General features: G+C 41.2%; 1 protein-coding gene across 11 annotated transcripts in view; it reads right to left on the minus strand.

The window, feature by feature from the left end:
* The window catches only part of KDM2B (lysine demethylase 2B), a 125,816-nt gene that overhangs the window by 48,367 nt on the left and 53,044 nt on the right, over positions 1-24,405 (minus strand). For all 11 annotated transcript variants that reach the window (XM_054843803.1, XM_054843802.1, XM_054843804.1 and 8 more), the window contains 3 exons: positions 15,641-15,756; positions 9,263-9,389; positions 852-1,306 (listed from right to left, as the gene is read on the minus strand). In XM_054843803.1, the coding sequence (XP_054699778.1) occupies positions 852-1,306; positions 9,263-9,389; positions 15,641-15,756 (698 nt within the window). The remainder of the gene's footprint in view (positions 1-851; positions 1,307-9,262; positions 9,390-15,640; positions 15,757-24,405) is intronic.

Raw genomic sequence — 24,405 nt, forward strand, 5'->3', positions numbered from 1 at the left:
ACAATTTTAGTCTTACTTGACAAGTCCCAGCAAAATTACAAGAGTATCCTGCTCTCAGCTTTGTTAAAAAAAAAAAAAAAAAAAAAAAAAAAAGAAGCCTATTTTACCCAATGTGAAAACAAGATACAGAAAAGCTAACCAAGTTGTCCAAAGGGATGCCACGATCAGAGGCAGGGCTGGGACTAGAAGCAGCAAGGTCATGCTGGTCTTCATGAGGAATTTATCCCTAAGTCAGATGAGTTACCATTCCAGTATACTAACAATCTAAAGAGAAGTTCTGTCACTAGTGAGCATTCACTCCTCACACCATCTCCAAAAACAGTATATTGTACCAGTGGAGAATAATTATCAACCTATAGAGGGCAATGGAGGAAAAGAAAACGAAAAAGGTGAAAGGGAAAAAAAAGCAACTGAAAATGTTAGACAATACATCTTCTGAATGACAATCAAGTATTTACAGTTTGTATGTGCCAGTTAATACTCCAGAAAGGCACTAGACCAAAAAGAGCAGATTAAGATCATAAATATAACTGGACTTTTTGAAGTATAATATTTACACATGGGACATAACAAGTGCTGAACTATGAGAGGACCTAAACTTTTGGCCACTGCTGTGACAATCAGAAAGGACTGCATCAAATAAATCAGACTGCAAACAACCATCTCCCCAGAGCAGAGATGGCTTTTGTTAGAGGCATAATTTCCCTCTCTGTAGCACTGCAGGCTGATATGAGGTGGTCACTACACACAAGCTGCCATCCCTCTACTGCAGAACCTTGCTTTCTGATCTCCTGCTGTCTTCTATGCCCACAGAATACAGTTTGTGTGGATCAGCAAGTTATCGCACCCACCTTCATGTCCTCTAGGAGAGCCTGCGGATCTTCGATGCCTTCTGGAACACACTTCTTGTTCTCTGGGAGAGATTCAAGCTTTTCTACCAGGGCTTTTAAACCCTTCAGTTCAAATTCTGTGAGGTGAGTCCATTTGGTTGAAACTTCTGTAGCTGGAGACCCCGTTGGTGTTTTGGGATAGTCCGTGGGGGTTGTTGATTTTACGCTGTCATCTGACTCATTAGACAAAGTTCTTTTTAGGTATCTCATTACTGTGGCTTTTTGTTTTCTTCCTGCACCCTCCTTCCCTTCTGAGTGTGTGCTGTTGGGTGAGGAGGAGCCATCCACCATGGATTTGGAGTTCTTGTCCAAGCTGTCATCCTTCTCCTCCCGGATATGGGCATCACAAGATTCTTCATCCATGTCTAACCACGAATCTGATGAATAGCTGTCTGTGCTGCGTTTTCTTTTTGCATCTGAAAGTTAGAAAAAGAATGCTGAAATTTTACCCAATGTAATTCACAGCTTAAACACTTCTCTACCACTGGGGTTAGGCGCTGCCTATTTCAAAGGGCACTGGATAATGCCTAGTAAATACGTAACAGAAATGGGCTTTATTCAGCTGATTTTTAATTTGGGGGGGTTGTTTGTTTGTTTTAATGCTGGTTTTCATTAACATCTACTCAGTTCAAATGACTGGGAAACATTTAGGGAAAAATTATGCTTTCTTCAAAGCTTCAGTCCTCTATGCCTTCAATTAAGAGTAGGCAGAGCTCTTAAGTCACACACAATTAATTTTCCCGCAAATCTGAAAGAAACTAGATTCGGCAGCCTTACAGCTTTAAGAGGAGAGTTAGCACTGAAAGAGAAGGGAGAAAATGATGGGAGAAAGCACGTTAAAATGCTGTACATCATCATTCTTCCAGGAGCTCTGCTCAGCACAAAATCAACTTCTCAATACTTTTCCTCTTTGCAAACAACTGTTGGTAAAACAAGAACCAGCCCTTGTTACTGCATGAATACTCATTGCTCTTCTGAGACAGAGGATTAAAATTATGCTTATTTTACAGGCAAGAAACCTAAACACATTGAGAAATGCAGGGACTGTCACAGAGTTACATGATACTGTTTTTCTTAATGTCATCCCTGATATATTCTGGGTACTTCTCAGGAAAATTTAAAGGTGAGTTTATGAGTCTAAAGAACTACTAATCTTAGTTTCATCCTAGGTTTCCCCCTAAAAATCCCAACTGTTACCCAACTCCATGCAATCAAGCAGTGAAAACAATGTAGGAAACTAGTGGCCAAGGTTCCCCTAAAGCACACATCTTTTCTTATTTATTAGACACAGTTTCCTTTACTAAGTGAACAACATTTCAGGCTAGCAACAGCAAGAATTTCTGTGGAAAAATCAGTTAACACTGGCAACACCCAGTGAAGTCAATGTGAATTTTAATACCGGCTGAAATGGGCATGAGATCAAGCTGTAAACAAAAACACTCTGCAAAGGCAACAGAAGCCATACAGAAAAAAGTGAGTGAACAACTAATGCAAAGTTCCTTTCACAGCTTGTATGCTTTGCAACGCAGTAGCTTTGGATTAGGACAATGTGAATCATGCTTAAGGAAGGATTAAATGGACATTAAAGAAAAACCTCATCATCCAGTTGTTTAACAGTGAGATTCAGTCCAGTTCCAAGCTGGCAAATTCATCCTTATCAGAGAAGCTCCTTATCTCCTGCCCAGTCTATACCATCTTCTCACAAAATATACATGTTACTTGTCAGCTGGATAACAAAGACGCAACAGGCAGTGGCAGAGTAACTGTCGGAGAGCAGCTTGCCTAGCTGCTCAGCTTGGCAGTTTCTACTAAGAACTCTATAAGGCCAGGTGCAGCTCTGTGTGTTAGTGCCTGAGAGATAGAGTGGGTGACTTTACACTTCTCAGGGCAAGTTAGCTGTTGCTACACCGTCTGCAAAAGCGAGCATCTCTGTCCTGTCTACTCCTGCAGTCACCTTTGCAGTTTTCTTCAAAACCAAAATGGCCATAAAATTAGTCCTGAAAGGCATGTTTAAGCTGAAATACCTATGAAAAGCTGGCAGCCACAAAAAATACCAGGTACCAGCAAGGCTGGTCACAGGCAAATCCAGCTCCATCCATAGTGCAGGCTAACTTCCTCTCTGCATCCCTCCAAAAAAGCTTCACCATGAAGAAGTACACACAGTTTATTTTGTGTGCTGAGGTGGTGGCATGCAACACTCCAAAGCAGCTCCTACTCTCTGGTCTGTGCTAATACACCCCCATGCTTCTCTTAGAAAAATAAACAGGATTAGAAAATATCTTAAATCACGACACCAGAACATTTAAAAAAACCACTAGGTTATCCAACTTTTATTTAACACTGTTTTTCCTTCGTCCACAGTAGCTAGCACACTTACCCACCTCAAAGGGCTATATAATCAGCTTATGTCATTCTCCCATTTTACAGCTGAGGAAACAGATGCTTGAGAGAAAGCACGATTTGCTCCTTGTCACACATCAAATCTAGGGCAAAACCAGGATTCAGAATCCAGGCTCTTGGATCCAGGACTGGAGCCCCTTCTCTAACGCACACTGCCTCGGTGAGCTATTCTACAACTGTCTGAAGCACAAAACCCCAGTTGAGATGGGAGAGGATACCAGTGATAAAACAGAAGGTGGTGAAAGCAGATACACATCCCTATGCTACCAGTACAGCATTATTAACAGAAATTGGTACAAATCCGCACAAGGAAAATTATGTTTCTGTCTTCCTATGCTGTGGCTCTGCTGAACAGGAACTAATGGCTGTAACTGGGGCAAATTGCAAGTGTAGATGAGGCCTAAAGAAAGAGGGGGAGATCACGTTATGGAGGTGTGAATAATTTACTCCAAGTAATGCTCTGGTGCTAAGAGAAAACAGCCTTTAACAGAGATCTCCACTTTTTGTCGCTTGCTCTAACCTATGGAAACAAAAGGCAAGCGAGGAGTGGAACCCCACCGCACACTGGGGCCCTATCCCCATCAGAAGAAAGCAGCGATCCCATTCTGCCAGCTGCCACCACTTCCCTGCCACCGGCTGTCTGCACAAGACAGGCACCGGTGTGCCAGCTACACCTGGGTAAGGACAGACAAAAACCAATTTATATGTCACCTCAAAACGAACCATCACCAAACAAGTGTCCTGTGGCCTGTTCTCAGCAAGCCTGGCAGTTACATGATGCCTGGGCTAACCTTACCCTTGGGGACAGGGCTTGCTGGTAACCTGGAGTGTATCGGTCTATTCCGGAGCACTAGGGTACTGTTGCATCATCAGATTAAGAATGGACTGCTTTCAAAAGACAACTGTCTGCTACTGCTGCTAATTAAAAAAAAAGCACCAAGGGAATCGGTAATGAAAGGATAACTTCAAGGTGAGGAAGGTTCAATTTTGTGTTTTCAAGTGTTTTGCTGTAACGCAACATGCCATGATTTTTATTTATTTAATGAAAACAGTATCTGACTGAGAGTTATTATGCTGTGAGCTGAGGCCCTACATAAGCATAATCTGCTTCTACTTTGTCAAGAAGTGCATGTTAAGCACTGTATTACCAGGTTTCCACTGCCTTGGAGGTTTTTGATTTATAAAGTCTCTCCATGGAAAAGAGCTCCTGCTAAGCACAACTGTGGTTTCTTCCTCTGAGCCAATGCACCAGCCAATACCAAGGCAGAACTCCAGTTTCAGAGTGGTTATCCAGGCTGGGATCCCATATGACTTAGTGCAAAAAGACCTTCGCCCCTCTGCATCTCAAAGCAAATAAAACCAGCTTATACAAAACAGACAGTGATATAACTCAGTGAAGAGGAGCAGCAGCACAGGCTTGACCACAGGACAGACAGCTAGAAATACCTTTTTTTTTTTTCCCTACAGCAATTAACTTCCCTGTGGTTCTAGACAAATAACTTTCCCTACAGTTATCCACTTGTACAAGAAGGGTAATTATACACAGTTTCTTTCCTTGCTGAAAAACAACTTGCTGTATTACAGAACTTAAAAGAAAGGGAGGGGGGTGAGTTATAATTATGAAATCTTTCTAAACTCTTTAGAACAGTCCAGTGTGTAGTATCTACCTTGCCATTCCCAGTTCCAAAACCAGACTGTGACTTGGGAGCAGCAGTTCCTATTGATCTGCTAAAGACAGCAATGACATTTTCATTAGCAGAAAAAAATCTGAGTGTACTCGAAAGGCATCAGTGCTTGGAGCACCCCACACAGAAATCACTCAATATAGTCTAGTACCTGTCTATCATAAGCAAATCTATTCTATCCCCTGAGAAGAGGGAGGGGAGGAAAAAAAAAAAAAAAAAAAAGGCATGGCTCCTTCACCATGCCAGAGGGTGTATTTTCTTCAACCATCAGGCTTAACATACAGTTAGAGCCATCCTGTTAAAATTTTACCAATGGGAATGTTAAAAAGCTGCAGGCTACAGAGAAAGTGCATTTCTGATAGCTCAGTATCTTCTCTCAATTACTCTTTGTCAGCTCACTCTCAAGATCCATATCCCACTGAAGGTCAATTGTGGTTGAAAACATCCAGCACAGACTCATTCATGATAAGAGTAAAAATAATGAAGACATAACCATCCCAAAACAGTGCATGTTCAGATCTAGCAGGAAACCCAAACAATATCCCCTTCTGATTTCAGCCAGCAGGACAAGTGAGGGACAAGGGAAAAAGAGAGAGAAAGAGAGATTGTGAGCTTTTACAGCAGCCTGTGCTTGTTGTCATGTCATCATTTCCCTGAGTGTTTGCCCTTCTGTTCTTTTTCAGGTCTCTTCTGCAGTCTCACACACGAACTAGGAGGCAACTGCCTGAAAACTCATTCTGGGCCTGAAGAACAGGCAAGGAAGCCATGGTCGTCACCTTCCAACTCATTTAGAAGGGCAGACGTTTTTATTTAGGGAGTGAGAACACTCAAGGTTTTAGCCTTGCATATACTGAGGTGTTCTGTTGTTTTTTTTTTTTTCCTGTCTGAAGTTTTGTGAGTCGAGACATTTAGAAAACAGAAATACAAAGAACAATCTAAGTTGCTATACTAGCATACAACTATCGGGACAGAGGTATCGCAATACAATCACAGCAATACATTTTCATGAGTAGGCAATGTTTTGAAAGAGTCACTCTGAATTTAGCAACCTTCATGTCAAAGCAAATATATACTATGGAATGAAAACATAGTATGAAAAGTCTAAAGATATCCTTAAAACACAATTGCTCATGAACTCAGTTTTATGTGTTCTCCACAGATGTTCTCTATCACCACAGTAATCTTTTTTTCCATGCAGAAAAGGATCTCTACCAATTCTATGAATCCCAGGGACCATGCGCAGCATCCTGCACTTTCTCTGGTGGGTGTCCTCCTCAACTAATAGTCAACTGTTGCTTCTCAGCTTCTGAGATCCAGGAAGACTACTCTATATAAGAAAAGAAAACAGCACAACTCGAGAGTGAAAAATAGCAAGTTCTAGCACCCAAAAGGAAAGGTAGGAAGTAGACATTTAGAAAAAATTATGTCAAGGAAATGATTTTTTAAAAATAGGAGAAAGATTAAGATTACTCAAGAGAAATTTCTGAAAACGAATACAAGGATGTAAAGAATTTTTTCTTAATCCAAGGAGGACAGAAGACAATTAAATCTATTGAGGAGTCTGCAGAGAAGTGCTTAGTTTCATTACTCTTTAAGGAGAATAATGGGAAATTCTTCATCAAGGGATAGTCTCTCATGGGAAATCAAGAAATTGCTTGCAGATAGGGAAGTCTCTAAGGAAGAGACAATTTAAGGACCTTGGCAGTTTTGAAGAAAAGCTTAAAAACAAAGCAGTGGGGTTTTGGAACACTGACCTCCTTTGGATCTCCCATCCCACACCAGGTGAATGATATTAAGATATAGACACTACAGAATACACAAGTGTAATTCAAGGATTGCAGTTCATAGAGATTTGAGTCAAGGGGCTAGACTCTAAGACCAGTTAAGAAAAGACAAGCAAGTATTTGAAACAGTATTACTCATGCAGAACAAACCGGTGCATCTTTGTAAAGGTAAATAAGGTGCCTTTACTGCTTTGACTTTGACAAATACCAAAGTGAAAGATCCAGTAGATATAGTAGATCTGGGCTTTTGAATCACAATCTCCAGTTAAATAATTATTTTAAGGCTAAGGTTCTGCCAAGAAATAAAAAGGAAGTTTCTGACAAAAAAAAAAAAAAGTATACATCTGCCTCTTCTGGAGAGAAAGGCCCTGGATATCAATGTCAGAGATTTTATCAGTGTGCTAATACTCTGAAGTCAAGAGATAGCAGGCAGGTGGATAACTACACGCTGTCAGTAGATACCACTTTGGTAAGCTGAAAGTACCGATCCATTCAAGACAGCCACAACAGCTCAAGATCTGCCCAGCCAGACACTCCCAGCACCCACCTGGACTCGGCAGTAGGGCTGCAAGTCAGATTAGCTCATCAATCCTACCTATAACAAATATAATAATTTTTCAGCAGGGTTAATTTTCAGTCCAATCACTGATCTGACTCAGCTCACAGGGCAGCCGCACAATAGAGTTCACGAAACAAAGTGTCTTGTGAGAGCAGCACGTTTCTCACAGTAGCTGGAAATGACCATAAGACCATGGCCAAACAACAGCAAAACAGTTTAATATTCACTTTCCAACAACTGAAGCCACCACAGGAGACAAGACCCTGACTGCGTTGCCACCAAACCATTTTTCCAAACAGCCAGCCTCCTTTTCCTGAGGCCTTTGCAGCTGGCACTCTTTGGTCATGCAAAACAATCGTTTTCCTTCTAGACACTGGACATCTATGGTTCCCAGTGAGCTTTTATATGATTTGAGTATCTCTCAGCCAGTAACTGGACTGAGGCACATTTCGTGGGGATCACCAAACCATTATCGTAATTACTGAGCTGGGTCAGAATTCACATTGGTGATTTAGTTGGAAAAGGTCCCATTTCAATATCCTGAACCAGCCACTCTCCACGTCTAATTTGTTCTGAAATTACACCTCAACGATCTGACACCCCCACCCTGCCTGCAGGATGAGCCTCTTTCCACACCAGTGGTTTAGCCAACAGGAGGTTGTTCCTTATTTTCTAAGGAATGCAGTTAACATTGAAGAGCTGATCCAAGGAGCTAATTCATCCCTTCCTCTAGGATGATCTTAGAAAACGAGAAAAATTCCTCCACACAGAGGTCCTGCTAAACTGACCCTTCTGACCAGGGTCTCACAGAGCAAAGAGACACAAAATGTGAAGCGCCCAAATTCCCAGTGACCCCAAGAAATTTTCCTGGCTGATCTACACAGATTATTAGCTCCCTCAAGTTATTCTTGGTCAGTAAAACTGAGAGTGACGTTTGCCCGTAACTTCTTCAATCCCTTCTACTAAGAATTATGCCAGCAGGTGATCATTTCCCCCCTCCGTCCAGAACCCGCGGCAGTTCCCACCATGCCAGATTCACTCCAAATGGCATCTCAGGGAGCAGGAGGCACAAACACTTTAGTCCTCTCCTCCACACTTAACACACATCAGCTAAGATTTAGCTGGTGCTTGTGCTACTTTCAGCCATTCTGTGCTTAAAAGCAGGGAGGCAACACAGCCCACTGTCTTGTTCCATTAAAAGGGTGGGGGGGAAGAGGGCACTTCAGCAAGGCAACAACTGAAATTGTCACACATTGGTGCAAAGCTCCCACTAGTGCCAAGCTCCCACTAGTGCCAGGGCAATGCCTCCCTGCTTCAGGCACATCTATCCCTCTCTGCTACAGTCCATTTTCAGCTATTGTTGTAAAGGTTTCTTTGACCTCCCTGCACTTAGGTTACAGATTGTGTAGATTTGTGTAGGTGTTTTCTTGGTTTTGTTATTCTGCAGAACTAGAAGTCAGTCACCAGAGAGAACTAAAGTAGAGATAAAAGAGAAGAGAAAGAAGCCAGGTTTAGTGACCATAACACACTCTGTAGAGGAGACGCTCTCTAGAAGGACTAAACATCCATCCCACCAGAGCACAGTTGCAATGCACACATCTGGCTACTAAGGTACTGTGCCAAACATGGCAGTAAATCCTCAACTGTTTGGCAGATCATCTCAACACAAACATTTCTCAAACCAAGGAACAAATGCATCCAAAAATTATTTTTCTGGGATCCACTTGCTAAGGCAATGCTTAATAAATACAATTCGAAGTAGGTTGGTACTTCATGGAAATGCTTAAGAGTCAAAACCTTCCCCACTCCAAAACAAAGATATAGTTCATTAGAATGTCTACAGTTCTCCAATTCAGTTTATAATCTGCTTTGCAGAAACCAAGGCAGTAACTAGCCCAAGGTGCTAGCATCGGTTCTGAATACACACTCAAAGGATTCACTCACCAATTATCATTGATTCTTTCTGGTACTCTTTGCTGAGGTGGCAGCGCTGGGTCACACAGGACACGTATCTCTCCAGAACATACCAGCACATTTCATAGTAGAAAGGATAACGGAATTTGGCATGCACCTGAAAGCAAGATCAAGACTGTCAGTCCATGGGGAAGGGAGAGAAGTTTGCAGCACAAGGGCCAGTCATCATTCTCATCATGTTATCAAGAGCACAAACAGTATGCGGGAGGGGGATGGGAGAGAGGGTGGGAGCAGAGCGAGATGTATGCCTTCAGCATACCAAATGAGGAGACTGCCTGCCTGCCTGCCATGATAGCATCATTTCTTGGTTCACTAATTTGTATCCTCTTGGGATGGTGGGAGAGGAAAGGGTTTGTGTTCTTGTGAAATCATGAAACTGATGGATGGCCCCTACGGTATTATGTACCTACTGTATAAACATAGGGTGGTCACATACAGATGTTAGTCACTAAAATTCAAGTTAAAAATAAAGGTGGGGTTTTTTTAATTTCCTAAACACTATCACATGATTTTTATCAAAATGGCAGCATTACCTAAAATGAGTCAAGCAGGAAATACATCTTTTTCAATTATGGTCTTCACAACAATTTGGTAAACAAATGAACACACAAATTCTTCATTACTGCTAAATACACATTAAAAGTAAAAATCCCTCATGTGATTAACACTCAGTATTTTGGTAGCAAGTTAGCTTTTGCAACAAACAGAAGAGAAAAGCAGGATTTTGACAAAAGATCCTGTCAAGCTGTGTACTTTTTCTTAAATCTCAGACCTGTTGTTCTCACACAAAAAGCTTATTCTCCAACACTATGTATTTGTGAGATTATTTCAGATTCAAAAGAAAACAAAGTGGGTTTCCTTCCTTTCCAACATAGTTTTCTATCTATGGGAGGTCACTGTACCAAAGAAGAATCTGGGAAGCTCCTAAAATGCAAGAACTTGTGTATATTTGTTGTGATTTGTTAAAAATGGATGCCATCTTGCATGCACTTGTACTTACACCGTACACTTCTTCCTCCTGGTGGCACAGAAATTTGCATTTTGCAGGCTTGCATGCATGCATTACACTGGGATTATAGGAACTGCTTTAAGATATTCTATGCATTTTAACTGCTCACCTAGCCAAGAGGTGTCCACCCACCTTTAATGAAAAGCTGGACTGCACCAGAAAGGAGCATTACCTTAAAAAGCCCTTTTTAAAAAACAAAACCAAACCACCACCCCGGATCACCCAAAAAACAGTGAAGTCTAAACAGAACCACTAATCCAGCACCTGGAAACTCAGATTCAGCTCTGCAAAGCAGGCACTGTTGAAACATCTGTGTGGTGATATAAACATCAAGCACATCAATGACTCACTAGAACACCTGTATTTAAAAACTGTCCCCAAGGTGGACAGTCAAAGAACTTGTCTCTGTTCCCAGGTCACAGGAAATGCAAACACTTTTAGTAGTAAAACAAACTGTAATGAAGGGAAAATATACTGTATTGTCCCACTAAATGTATTGCAGTGTAGGATTTAAATACTCCATGGCAATTCCCAAAAGTTAAGTTCTCTTAAACTCAACACAAATGCAGCCGGCAAATCTGAACTGCATGTTGCTATGGGTCACACATCCAGCAATGCTGCACCTTTTCAAATGTTCCCGTGTCACTTGTTACAAAGCACATGTACCAACAAAAAGAAGGAAAAAAGGCAAAAAACAACCAACATCCCCCTAAATGTGAGAACATTTAACCCCAGGGCTTTTTTGCATTGGAGAATATTTTTCCTTTGGTTTAGTTATTTGTCATAAAGAAGAGATCGAGTCACTTATCACTATTACGGAACACAGGGGAAATTAGCCATGCTAAAATATTGCTAATAAAGGAACTCAAATTTTTCCAAGAGAGCACTGCAGGAAACAAAATTTGCAAAGAATTGACTTACAAACAGGAAGCCGCCTTCCACCCCTCAGCCTTCAAAAGGTTTTCAGCCACATGCCTGGGAATATTAAAGACATCATTGCTCAACATTTGTTGACAGATTCTGAGCTTCACCAAATTTAGTTGTTACCAATGTTAATTCAATGTGAAAGACAAGGCAGTAATGCATGCAGTGCTCCCATTATGTATATCAATCTTTAATATTCAATTTGAGTTCCTAATTGCCTCACTATCAATGTTCCAACCCACAGCAAATCCCTCCATGCCTCTGCAATTCACTATTTGTCCGAAAAGGCTCTGCTTTTACAAACCTTCAGAAGTAAGAGCTACCATCTGTAGCAAGAGATACTGTGCAAAGATCTACGGTGCCTTTTGCCAGTAAAGCAAGTCTAACAGCACTTTAAAAATCTTTTAAAGTTTGCCTCATGGAGAAGCATAGAGGAGTACGTTGTTTATGATAACCTTGGACATTTATCAATTATAATGGATGTGAACTCCATTATGTATGTGTCCATACTTTTTCCACTGTACACTTATGGTCAAATGAACTCTTATGGGGAGGAGGGACAAGAAAGACAGAAAGACAGAAAGAAAGAAATTAAAAATGTTCTGTGATGAATTTAAAGTGCAATATCTGATACAGACACTGCCAGAGGACTAAATCCCCCACTAGCAGGGAAATACACTATATCATCTAATAGGCATTTCCAGCTCTAACTTCTGTGATTAATAATTTACAATCCACTGAATACATTTTTTAATTATTCCTGTATAGTGAGAAAAATCCTCTCTGGAATATGATCCATTTCTTCAGTTCAAAGTGAAATTACTTGAGACTTATATCCCCCTCCAAAAACAAAACAAAAAACCCTAAGCAAAGCACACATTTTCCTTGGGAAAATATTAGTCTCTTCCACAATGTCCATTAAAATCATTACAAACTCCACTTGTGTTTAATCAATCTAATCACAATATTGAAAAACAATTTATGATTATTTACAAAATAATTAATCTATCCACTTAAAACGTTATCTTACATTCCAGAAAACAAAACCAGTAGCAAACACCATCATCTGTGAGTGACCACCTTACGTATATATTTTGAGTACTTTTGTCCCTATCCATGTTCAACTATTTTAACGCAGTTAAATTTAGATGAGTTGGGAGGAAGTTTGACACATTCTTCCTCTTCAGTAACACAGAGCTGTAACCCCCCTATGCCAAGATGACGAATCTCTGCATAGCAGCCTGCTTTGCAGTTATTCAAGCTGGTCTAGCAGAGAACTAACAGCTTGGCCTATTTGACTAGCTGTTAATTGGCCTCTAAGAAAGCCAGACTGCAAAATGAGAGTATCTACAAACTGTAAGGCTGGAGAATATTTGTTTACCTCAATTGCACATTAGGAGCTGTTTCCAACAATAGACATGGTTTTTATTACTCCTTAAAACTATTTTTAAATGGCTATAACCCTCTTAAAAAGTCTCCCAGGGATATGAGAAATTAAGCTAGAATAAGCATGACAAGTATATAAACTAGGCAATTTTATCAGGCTGTAAATCAGCATTACCGTTTCAACCATGTATTTGTTCTTGTCTTAGCTGCTAAGACAATAACAACTACACCTAGCATAAAAATGACTTTGAATATCAGCAAAGATGATTAAGCATTATATAGCGGGTTTAAACACAGTGAAACCTCCATAAAATTGCTCTGTGCAAAATGAAGAGGGGAAACACACCTGTATTACACTTTGATTTGAGTGTGGCAAATTACTTTGTCAATCACATCATGTAATTTACTTCTGCGCTATACACAATGGGAAGATCAATACTGATGAGAAACTCATTTGCAGTATGTTCACACTGGCAAATTTGTGTGAACTACATACTGTACTGAGTCTGCTGTACTAGCCAGTGTATGAATGGAATTATTTGAACAAAGAAATTACAAAATTTGATTGGCAAAGAATATGAAGTAGTACACACTGGAATCCTACTTTGAAAACATTTACCCCTTCAAGACTCCTGCATGGTATTTTTAGGTTTGGGGATGTGCATGTGTGTGTTATTATTTCTAAGTAACAGTAATGATTTTCCTGCCTTTTATGAAACTTCCGTATGCCTTAGTTGCATGGCTTATATTTTGCTTCTGTCTAGAAATTCTTGCTATTCTTTGACTGTTCACATTGCTTTATTATACAGCACAAGTTTGTAAACACAGGTACAGGCTGTGCATAACACATTGCTGGCACACAGCAACATACAAGCGCTGAAATTGCTTTTCTGAAGTCATGGAAATTCTGGGCTGTTGGCTTTCATTAGTCTTTTTTAAAGCACTTAGGTATTTTTGGAGGGAAAATGATAAAGAACTACATAGACTTTGAAGAAAATCTAAACAAAAACTGACAAGAGTAAAGGTCTGATTTGGGGCTTGCAAATGCTGCAGCATCCCTTCCGAAAAAACTCTGACAGGAGATTTTCAAAGAGGCACACATCCAACTCAGAGAACCTTCCCGTAGGATCGAGGTGCTAGTGACTTTTCAACAGCATTTCAGTGTAACTGGCTGGTAAGTTCCTAAAAGTTACCAAAATACTTGACTGTTACGGGGAAATCTGCCTCCTGGTATAAAAGCTTAGGAGATCAAAGCTGCACCCAGCTTCCCAAGGAGAAGGGCCTGACATGAAGCACTACTGAGCAGTTACAACCCCAGGTGTGTGATCTTGGGTTGCTCAAGTCCTGTGGGAACAAAATGTCAGCTCTTCTACTAGTTCATGAAAAAAACAAAGTAACTTGTTTCTGGCATCTATCCTTCCTCCCAGTCCTCACTTCTCCATTCTCCAGGCAAGATGCCTGCGCTAGCGTCCTTCCTGGCAACAACGCACCCTCCCCTTGAGCATGTGCAGCATATATATCCATATATATCTCTGAAAACCTTCCTGTGCCTTGCACCTCTGTCTAGCCATGGTGAGCTCCTTCCTACTTCTGCCATCATAACTTTTTCCTGTCTCAAGTCCCTTTACTCTTAAGACACTTGGCTGAACTCCACTCTGGTCCCTACCTCCACTTCTGCTCTCTGCTACGTTCCCTCTGTTCTAATTCCGCTGAATTTCAGCTTTTCTCTTCATCTCTTCCACCAAGAATTCATTTTTCTGCTTAATAGTCCTTCTCTTCATTAAAATCACTCCAGGAAACCAACTGCTCCCACCACTGTTTTGCAATGTGAAGATTACCAGGCCTCATATCCCCTGCAAAGTAAGGGAGCAGTCCCTTCCTAACACAACACTGACAGAGAGGCTGGAGGGAGGACACCCTTCCTCTCGCTGAGTCAAAGATGCATTTTGAAACAATACATATTTGCTTCAGGCCTATGCACTTTCACTGCAAAGACAGCGTTTTGGCATAAAAGCCCACCTGGAGCCAGAATTGTGCCCTCTTGTAGAGGTGAACAATAGTGAACTGTACTGATGTCCAAGACATACTATTTTAAGAAGAATTGCAACTTCTTGCCATTTTGCCAGCCCAAATCTCCTTTAACACCACAGCTGGCACTGGTGCCAGTGGTTCACCAGCACCATTTCAGTGCAATGCCTCCAAACCAGTCAGCCACAAAAAGTCCCTATCTGAATTTGCACATACCACTCGTCCATTTTTGCATCAGAACGCCACGATTGCCTTGCACAGCTTATTTAATAGCTTACTAAAACAGTGGCACTTCCTTCAGATTCTGCTACTTTATGGAACTGCAAAGTATATGACAACCAGGTGTCCCATTTATTAATCAAGGATAAAATTTTCACTCCCAACAAAGAGGCCGCACAGTAACCTCCTCCAAGATGTAATACTCTTTCCATCGGGTAGATGCTACAGCCAGACAAACACCACAATGTTCAGATTAATGTCCCACCCTCTCTTTGTTCCAAGAAATTCTTGCACGGTGTCGAGTCACTGTAGAAGAAAATCCTGCAAAGCACTGAAGATGTCGTTTCATACGCAACATCTGCGCAGCTTGGTCAATTCAGCCGTGGACGGCAGAAGCGTCCTAGTCCCACTAGTTCTCCAGGCTCTGGTATCCATTCCAGGCGTGCACAGGGAGGTGGGGGGTTACCAGAAGTACTGCTACAAAGGTCTATAAAGCGCAATATGTTTTTGTGCAAAAGGGAAGGTGCTTATGAAAGTTTAACAGGCAGACAAAAGACACAGAAGGGATACATCTGTGGGAAGTAGGGAAAACCGATGAGTAAATCCCACTAAAAATAGCCAGCATTTGAAAGTCTCATTACTTCATGTTTACCTCGTTTCAACGACTCTGACATGGAGATCCCGTCAGTTCTTGTTTGTCAGAATGGAATACGAGAGAGACACTATGACAGATCATAGTCACAAAGAACTGTTCAGTTAAAAAGAGAATCAAGTATCCTTACCCTTGTTCTGTCCTCAATTTCATAGATGCGAAGCTGCATGGGAACATTAAAGCTATGCAGGATATTTCCACCAAACACCAGAGAATCTACTGGAGTATAAACCGCATGTATCCACCCTAGAGAGGGAAAGCAAAGAACTGAGAATGCCTCATGCTATGTAGTATTACAGAGCAATTTATAATCAAATTTTAACAACCCCATGAACCCCATTCTGCAGGGGATGAGAGGTTAAAGCAGTGAAAGGTTAAATGGTATGCTCGTAGCCACACTTTTAAGACTAGTCATAGCAGAAGAACAGCATCTTATGATGTACAGTCTTACAACCCTCTGTAAATCGGGTTCTTCTATTTATTCACAGAACAGCTACAGTGTTTACTGAGAACACACAAGCTTGTGACTCAAGCACATCCATGACTAAGAAGTAAATTCAGTCTGTTCAGTACACTCCACTCTCCGATGTATCTACTGGCACCTCCAGTAGCGTTGCAAATCACGCTAGCAGTGGTGGTGGGCTAGGGCTGTGCAACTGGACTGAGTCACATCAAACTTCTTTCACACCAGCACCAGAGCATACATCTTCAGACGTCAACAATTTCAAATTCCTACCAGCCCTCCTTCAAAGGTGAAAGTTTCATATCCTATTATCAACTTCCTGAAGCAACCAAAAAATCTTTTTCGCTGCGAGCCACAAGTTAAGGAATTTAACATTTCTAGTACTGAAGCTGATGAGACTGTTCTGACCCAATCCTGCAAGGGACTGAATTCATTTCACAGGTTCCAAAGTGAGGGAAGAATTTTCTATCACAACAAAAATCCAGGCATAGCAATTCAGCCAGCCACACACCAGCTCTTCTGCTTCTGCACTGTTTGCTTGGTATGTCCGCAGCTGAAGGACCGGCTATGCAAGACTGTAGCCTCTGATCTCTGCAGTGAAAAAGGAATTGATCCTGCTAATGATCTGGGACCCACAGAGACCTGATGCTTTTTTTTCTTCCTCCTTCTTTTTTAATGAAAAGCATTACAATTTATAAACCAGCAGACAGCAAAGCAACATAGGGGGCAGTCGATTTTCTCCTAACTGTGCAGTACCTTCCATTAAAGCTGTGGCAGCTTTCCTTCACTTCAAGATCAGCGAGGGAGCAGGAAAATGCCATTCAGCTAGCAGCCACAAAAGCTCTCCTCCACAACAATCTTTACACCATAAAGGCCTGCAAAGCTGTATCTGAGAAGTCCTTGAGCCACAGCAGATGGCAGAAGTGGGGCTTTCATTTAAGGGCATAGTGTTAGGAGAGACACAGGAAGGAAAAGAAATCAGAACTAGAATTTTCTCCCTGGAAACACAAGCTCATCACTCTGGATACACTTTTCTGAATTTCAGAATCACAGAATGGCTGAGGTTGGAAGGGACCTCTGGAGGTCATCTGGTCCAACCCCCCCCACTCAAGCCTGGTCACCTAGAGCCAGCTGCCCAGAACTACGTCTGGATGGCTTTTCAGCATCTCCTAGGACAGAGACTCCACAACCTCTCTGAGCAACCTGTTCCAGTGCTCAGTCAATGTACAGGTCTGATTCCACAAGACAAATGTGACGCATATAAAAAAAGCCAGTGGCTCATAGCTCTGGCAGCTCTCTGTATTACTGCATCTTTCCTGCTCCAGTTAGTATAATTTCAGTTACAGAGTTGCTCACAATGATCCAGCCCGTTTATTACTTCCAAATCAAGACCAACCAACCAGAGAGGATTTTTTTTTCCATGTAAGGGTAGTGTTGCAACTACACACATCAACACCATAAAAACTTCACAGCTGAAGTAGATCATCACCTCACACGAAATACATCAGTCTGTAGTAACAGCAAACTACTGGAAAAATAAACGATCTTCCTGATCCTAGTCTTTGGGAAGGAAAAAAAGATCCAAGGTCAAGGAAGTTGGGGATACTGCTTCCACTAGGTAATCAAAGGTTTACATGGTTGGGGGAAAGAATGGAAACCACATGCTGAAGGTCCCCAAAGCCAACTTATTGGATAGGTGCTGAAACACAGGGTCAATTTGTGTGACAATTCAGCTTAATTGTCAGTTTCAGAGATGAACAAACTGATGCTCGAAAAAGTGAAATGACCTGTCAATGGCCACACAGCTGAGTGGTGGCAGGAGACAGGTCAGAAACTGCCAGTTATCAACAGAACATTGAAGAGTCCTCACCACTACTTCCCACTGCAGTTCTCTCAGCGCAGATCAGTCAATGTACAAACATATTGGAGCTGGCAGATGCAACAAGCTATTTTAATGGAATGATCAACATCGTTCTAAATACAATTTGTTATCAAATATTTACAACTTAAGTAAAAGGAGTAACTGAGCTGAAACCTGGCTTTCTAGTCCGATATGAAAGGTAGAAAGGAGATATCCTTCATTTTATAAGAAATAAACTGACATCCCATCAATGCAGTTGTTCCTCAAGTGTATGCTTTTACTACAACCACAATAGCTTCCTCCTACAAATTTTATTTCCTCAGTGAAAATTTCACACTGGAGTGTAGTTGATTTCCTTGTTTCTTGCTCTTTGGGTTTCAGTCTCATCACACCTTCCCTGACCTCTCAACTCTACCCAAACTAGATGCCAAGGGTCTTTGTGTTAACAACCTCTGACTTCCTCAGTAGCAGTCCCAATGTTTTTGGGAGAAATGTGAAAGGATCTATCGCTGGCTTGAGCCAATGCTCCAACAAATGGCATCCCAGACGTGGCAAACCCACAACAGAAAGATTAATGAATACGAATATAGCTTCAATGCTGTATTGTTGAAGAGCTGATAGAGGTGCAAATGGAAAGTCTTCGCTAAAGTATCTGAGACAATCTCTGGTTCTGTGGATAATGTATTTAATTCCCTTCCTACATTTATAATCCAGGTCTAAACTCATTTTACAGCCAATTAGTACCTTCAACTCCTAACTTCTGAACTAACTGAACACTAGGTCCTTCAAAACGCACATAGTTCTAATAACAAGACCGAAAATACTGCTTTTTATGACACAGTTCTCAATAACAAAACCCTGTAATAACAAAGCGATAAAATCCATCCAGGTTGGAAAATAAAAATAAACCAGAGACCAAGCAAGAAGCAGAAAGTCATTAACTGTAAAGTCCTTGGAAGTAAAGTTCCTGTCCCTAGCCAAAGCAGAACGTGGGATGATTTCCAGGCACAGCTCAGAGATGGGTAAGGATGATGCCTGTGGGTACCATCCCTTCACCGTTGAACAGTGTTGAGCTAGGCACACAGCTAGGTCTAAGGGAATCCCTAGATCTCCAGCAGTTCATGTGCTCCCACATGCAGGATCCAGCTCACAGCCCCTCTGCCAGCTACACGACTCAGTCCTGACAAGGAGTCACCTGCTCCTAAGATAGATTTTGGCCACTCAGCTGTACAGCATTTTTCAGTCACACTGCATCCCAAAATAGTTTCGACTTGCCTGAGGAACGCATGTGCAATATTGAAACTGCAGAGACACAAGCACCAGAAGGTGTATTCCAGGGACGTAGGACACTATGGGCAAGATTAGACAAAAAAGATGGAGAACCGACAAGGTAGAAAACCACAGAAGATTGGCACAGATGTTACAAAGGGGGGGAAAAAAAAAAAGTCTCCTGTTCTAATATTAACAAGGCTGTGTACAGAGAAAAACTGAAGAGGCCAGCACCAGAAAAGCAGAAGGAGGAGGAAACAGAGACAAGTAGAAAACAGGAAACAGTTTCCATGAGGGTAATACGTTGTGGAAATGAGCTCCAAGAACAGATAAGCTGGGATGGTACATTCAATTCATTCCCACAGCTTAGATACAAGCACGACTCAGAAATAAACTGAGGAGGATGAATGTTCACTGTTACCATTTGCAAACACGAACACCCATATCCTAAGCTTCCCAATTACAAAGGTTTTTAAAGAGGAAGACGGACCTCCAGAACAGGAGCAAGGTGCACATATGCATGAGACAAGAAGGACGGCCAAGGGGATTGCTGTAGTATCACCCACACCAATACATCCACCTGTCTCACCTTCAGCTATGCCGGTGCTTTTCACCAGATGATCTGACAGGTCTGTCGACATGTATGATCACGTCACTCTTCACTGGACAGCCTGTCGTCTCTGCTTATACATATATCTGCATCTTTCAGCTCTCACAGCAAAAACTTGTCATGCAGCCTCCAATACAGACACCTCTGAAGCGAGTGGCACCAATTCTCTCCTCAGTGACTGCCTTCTACTGTTTACATAAACCCTGGTACAACCCTGAATGTTTCATGGGTTAGTGCAAGACAGGAGATAACATCTCTCCCCTTAGTAATACTCTCAAAGACTGTAATATTCTCAAAAAAAGGGAAAGCAACACAGAATAAAATGCCACAAATTTCATTCTATCCTTAATGCTAAAAAAAGCACTGGAGAAATATCAGAACAAATGGATTAAGGACTGAAAAAGTCAAACGTCAGTGGAATAAGATACTGTTCATTTTTGGCTGAAAGACACTTCTTCAAAGTGCTTCACAAAAGCACCTGCTAAACATTATCTAAGGCTACAATTAAATCCTATAGATGAGAGAAAGACATACACTGTGTGGCTTCAAGGATTAGTCACGAATTAGAAAACTCTTCCTCATGGGTGACCAGTTTCAAACCAGCCTGTGTTACAGCGGTAACGATCGAGTGAGTGTGGAACCAGCCTGTCCTTCCTTCGCGGGCTGGTCCCACGGCTTGCGGCTGGAGCACACTCTCAGTGCGGCGCAGCAGCCACCACGCAGTCTTGCCCTTCAGACCACACACCAGCCGCAAGCTCAGCTAAATGGGGACAGATGGCTTTGGGTGTACAGACACTGCACACTCACTGTTCACAACCCTCATTTCAAGCCTCAGCAACAAGACTGTCCACTTATGGTTTTTCTGAAGTTGATCTTTTTTATTTCAGTTCTTGGTGATTAATGAGTACTTTTTCCTCCCCAAAACAATCCTAGCTTACGAAGCCAAGACAACATTGAGCAGGAATTCTATTCAGGAGGCTCAGAAATACTCTCAGCTGATTTACAGTTAACGAATTATTCCACCGCTCCTAAGATACACTTGAATATTTAGATGTTATCATCCCCAGTAAATCAAGAAGGTAAAATTAACAGTAACAAAAGCTTTTCTGAACAGTTAAAAGAAAGATACGATCTAATTATCTTTTGAATTTTATAAAACAAGTATTATTAAACATTGCAAACTTGTTAGAAGATTTCAGGGGCCTGCAAATTCCTACTGTATCTTCAAGGATGCAATCATCCATCTGAGAATAATAAAAAAGAATATTAACTTCTAAAGCTATGGGGCAAACAGACTACAAGCTCCAAGCCAAAACCATGGTGCATCTGTTTCCATTAGTAACTGAACAGATATTTTGCTTTGTGATATAGAAGGCATACATATTTTCCTGTGGTTTTACAGCAACTTGGGGTGGAAAAGAGGAAATATATATGTCTCAAAAATTAAAAGTTACTAAGGAGGTAACCTTACAGTGGGCATTGCCAGCAAATAAGGTGTTATTTCTCTCATCTCAAAAGAAGAATGATTACATCATAATAGTGCCCACAGCCAAATATATCAAGGAAACATCATGTTAACATTTTAAAAGTAACAAAATCAATAATTTTGCCCCAGTAGTACAAGCAACTCTCAATCTTACATAATTTGGTAACAATTAGGTAAAGAAGTGCAGAGGAACAGAACTAAAAATCCAACATCATGCTGTCACCTTCTAACTGAAAGCGGACACTCGAGGCAAAAAAATCTCCCCTCTGATCCTTTCTGCTGATCTTCATCGCTCGATCTCTAAAGGTTCCAGGCAAGGAGCTTCCATTAATGTCAGTGGAAGCTCCCAAAATGGGAAAAGCGAACAGCAACCAAAAATAGCCAGGCAGCTATGCAGCCCTAGCACAACTCCCTGCAAAAAATTTACCAGTCAGATTTTAATAGCCTGTCATTCTCCTTGATATAAAGACTATATGCTACCTTCTGGCCCCATTACATAATAATTCATCAAATACTGACTGGCATAGCAGAGGTGACCTAAGACTGCACACTCGTAATAAGCAGAATCCTACTGATAACTACTGACACAGTATTTGAAGCACTTTGAATCCTTCCAAATAGCTGCCTACAGTCTAGCACAGAACATCCCTTTCTGTCCACTTTCCTTCCCAAAAACATTCATCTGAGAAAAGTCATTATTTCTGCATTTGACTGGAAACAAGAACTTTGGAGGACTCTCATGTTACCGTAATAATCACCACAGACAAGAAGAATATTTTGTTAGATCGTGGCTCATTGTTCAGCTCTCAAGAAATTAAGAGATTATAATAGCATGTTTCCATGTCAAAGGCCCCAAAGTGCATTATAAAGAACGTAAGAAAAATAAAGTAAAACAAACAGCTTACTCCTCAGTGGAACACTGCTAACTCCAAGGTGAAACACAACTGTTATAAAATAGCATGCAGCAACACTGGTGAGGAGTTTGAAGAGGAGCCAGAAAGGAACACCGTGTCCAGCTGACTGTAAATTACCCTGTCTGGATTTTGATCATGGGAATATTCAATAAACCGGAATTGCAAAAGTCTTCTACAATATCTAATAGCAGCTCATTATTCAATTTTCAGAAATAAAAAATGCACAGTGACTTCTTGGACCATTATTTATGGACCGAGTAGTGGTCTATTATGGGGACCTTTACTGTCAGATTTAAAGAATAAACAAAAGTCACTCTAAATGGCCCAGCCACTTGAGGATTGATACTCCCCCACAAACACAGCTCTCTAAACCACCAGTTCACACACATCGCAACATCTCATCTCTTCCATGTACTTACATTAGAGCTACATATTTGGAAAGCCTACAGTAAGAACGCTCATGCAGAGTCAACCCAAAAGCAAACCTGCCCATGAGTCTACTGCCTCTGACCAGCAGCAGAGACTCAGAAAAAGACTGTAAGAAACAGAGGACAATTAGAGTAACCCTTGGTAGTATTAGCCATCTCCTCCCCAAGGAACCAAACCCAGTATGTTTGCAAACTTTCTTAGACCAATCACACTGCAAACCCTGGGATCAAATTGTACCCACAGTAAGTGTGGCAACTTCCTTGGATGTCAACAAAACTGGTCTTCACAAAAAGAGAAGAAAATCCAAGTTTATCCATATTCTGGCAGACTACATTACCAGTAACAATCCAGAACTGCCTTGAGTTCACCTTTTCAAGACACATGATTGTTACATTCTTACTTCACAATATAAACAACAGAGACAAATACTGCAAGACATATTTTCCACAAGAGACTACTAGTTGGCCTGCTTTTCTATGTCCCAATTTTGCGTGTGCAAACTCTCTTGAATTACAAGTGCAAGTGTCTACACCAAGCATATATACACATGCATGAAAGAAAAGGTCATTTTTTTGAATGAGAAGTCTGGCAGGAGGTTGAGAAAAAAAGCAAACAAACTTAACATAGTTCAAACTACTGGAAGATCTTGTTTTTAGAAGACAACAGGGAAGGAGGAGAAGGACGATATCCATGTCAGAGCTCCATCACTTACAATCAAAATGACATATTCAGCAAGTCTAAAAGACTCAAAAGAGCAAGTGGATTGAAAAAGGATGAATTTTTCGTTTTGTTTGTGCTTAGTTTTGAGCTTGGGTTTAGGTAAAAACAGTGACATACACAAGAGAAACTAATGTGGTGATCAGAGAATTGAGACGGAAGGGAACTCGATGCATAATGCACCACTTGAAAAAACAAGTGCAAGGATAGAAGTAGGTTTACAGAGCATAAAGACTGGAATGGCAGGTGAAGGGCAAGAGGAGGAGAAAGAAAAGGTTCCAGTGAAGTTATGCAGTGATGTAAAAGGAGAAAAATACTTAAAGTAAAAGGAGAAGCACTAGCGATATTAAAAAACTGGATAACGCATTGGCATTAACTTGGTGAGCAGTATTTCAAACAGGCTGTAGGGGAGCAATCAGGACATAACAGAACAAGCAGCTGCATACAAGCCAGAAACATGACTACAGTAATCCCGAGTCGTACAGATCTGAGGGGTGCTGCCCAAACACTGGTTCTGCGTGTCCCCAGCACAGTGATGAAGAGATCTAAACTACATCTCCCTAACACCACCACAATGGACTCCAAACACTTCAATTCACACATCCTGCCTGCAAGTCATCACTGGACACACACATGGTACAGAAGAAAGCTGCAGCAAATAATACTGGACAAGCTCTAGATTTGATTGTGATCGATTAAATTCTGTTGTTTCCCTACTGAGACAATAACTGAGCACTGACATTATGCTTTTCCTCTTCCACATCATCACAGTTTATACCTGAAAATCACACTCTATAAAGAACTTCCCTTCTATTTGGCAGGTGAGTCAGATATGCAGCATCCACTGTCCACTATACCAGAGTAAGATGTGTTACCTTGACCAAATTTCATCTGCGTTGAACACTTAGCTGTATGAAAATTAAACATTGCTCATGGTAACATACACAGTGCAAACACCCTGGGGCCGCAGCGTTCTTCACTGATGGGCTTCCTGCACAAGGACAAGTTCTCTCCCATCCTGGGAAAGAGAGTCAGATTTCTGCAGAAAAAACCCCAATCATTTGCTGACACTAGTAGTGAGTATAGCTTCTTCCCCTCTTGAACCTTCATGTGTCTTCATGTGTTTTAACATCTTGAATCTACATC

The sequence above is a fragment of the Grus americana genome, chromosome 16 (genome assembly GCF_028858705.1).
Source record: "Grus americana isolate bGruAme1 chromosome 16, bGruAme1.mat, whole genome shotgun sequence".
In the NCBI taxonomy this organism is placed as follows: Eukaryota; Metazoa; Chordata; class Aves; order Gruiformes; family Gruidae; genus Grus; species Grus americana.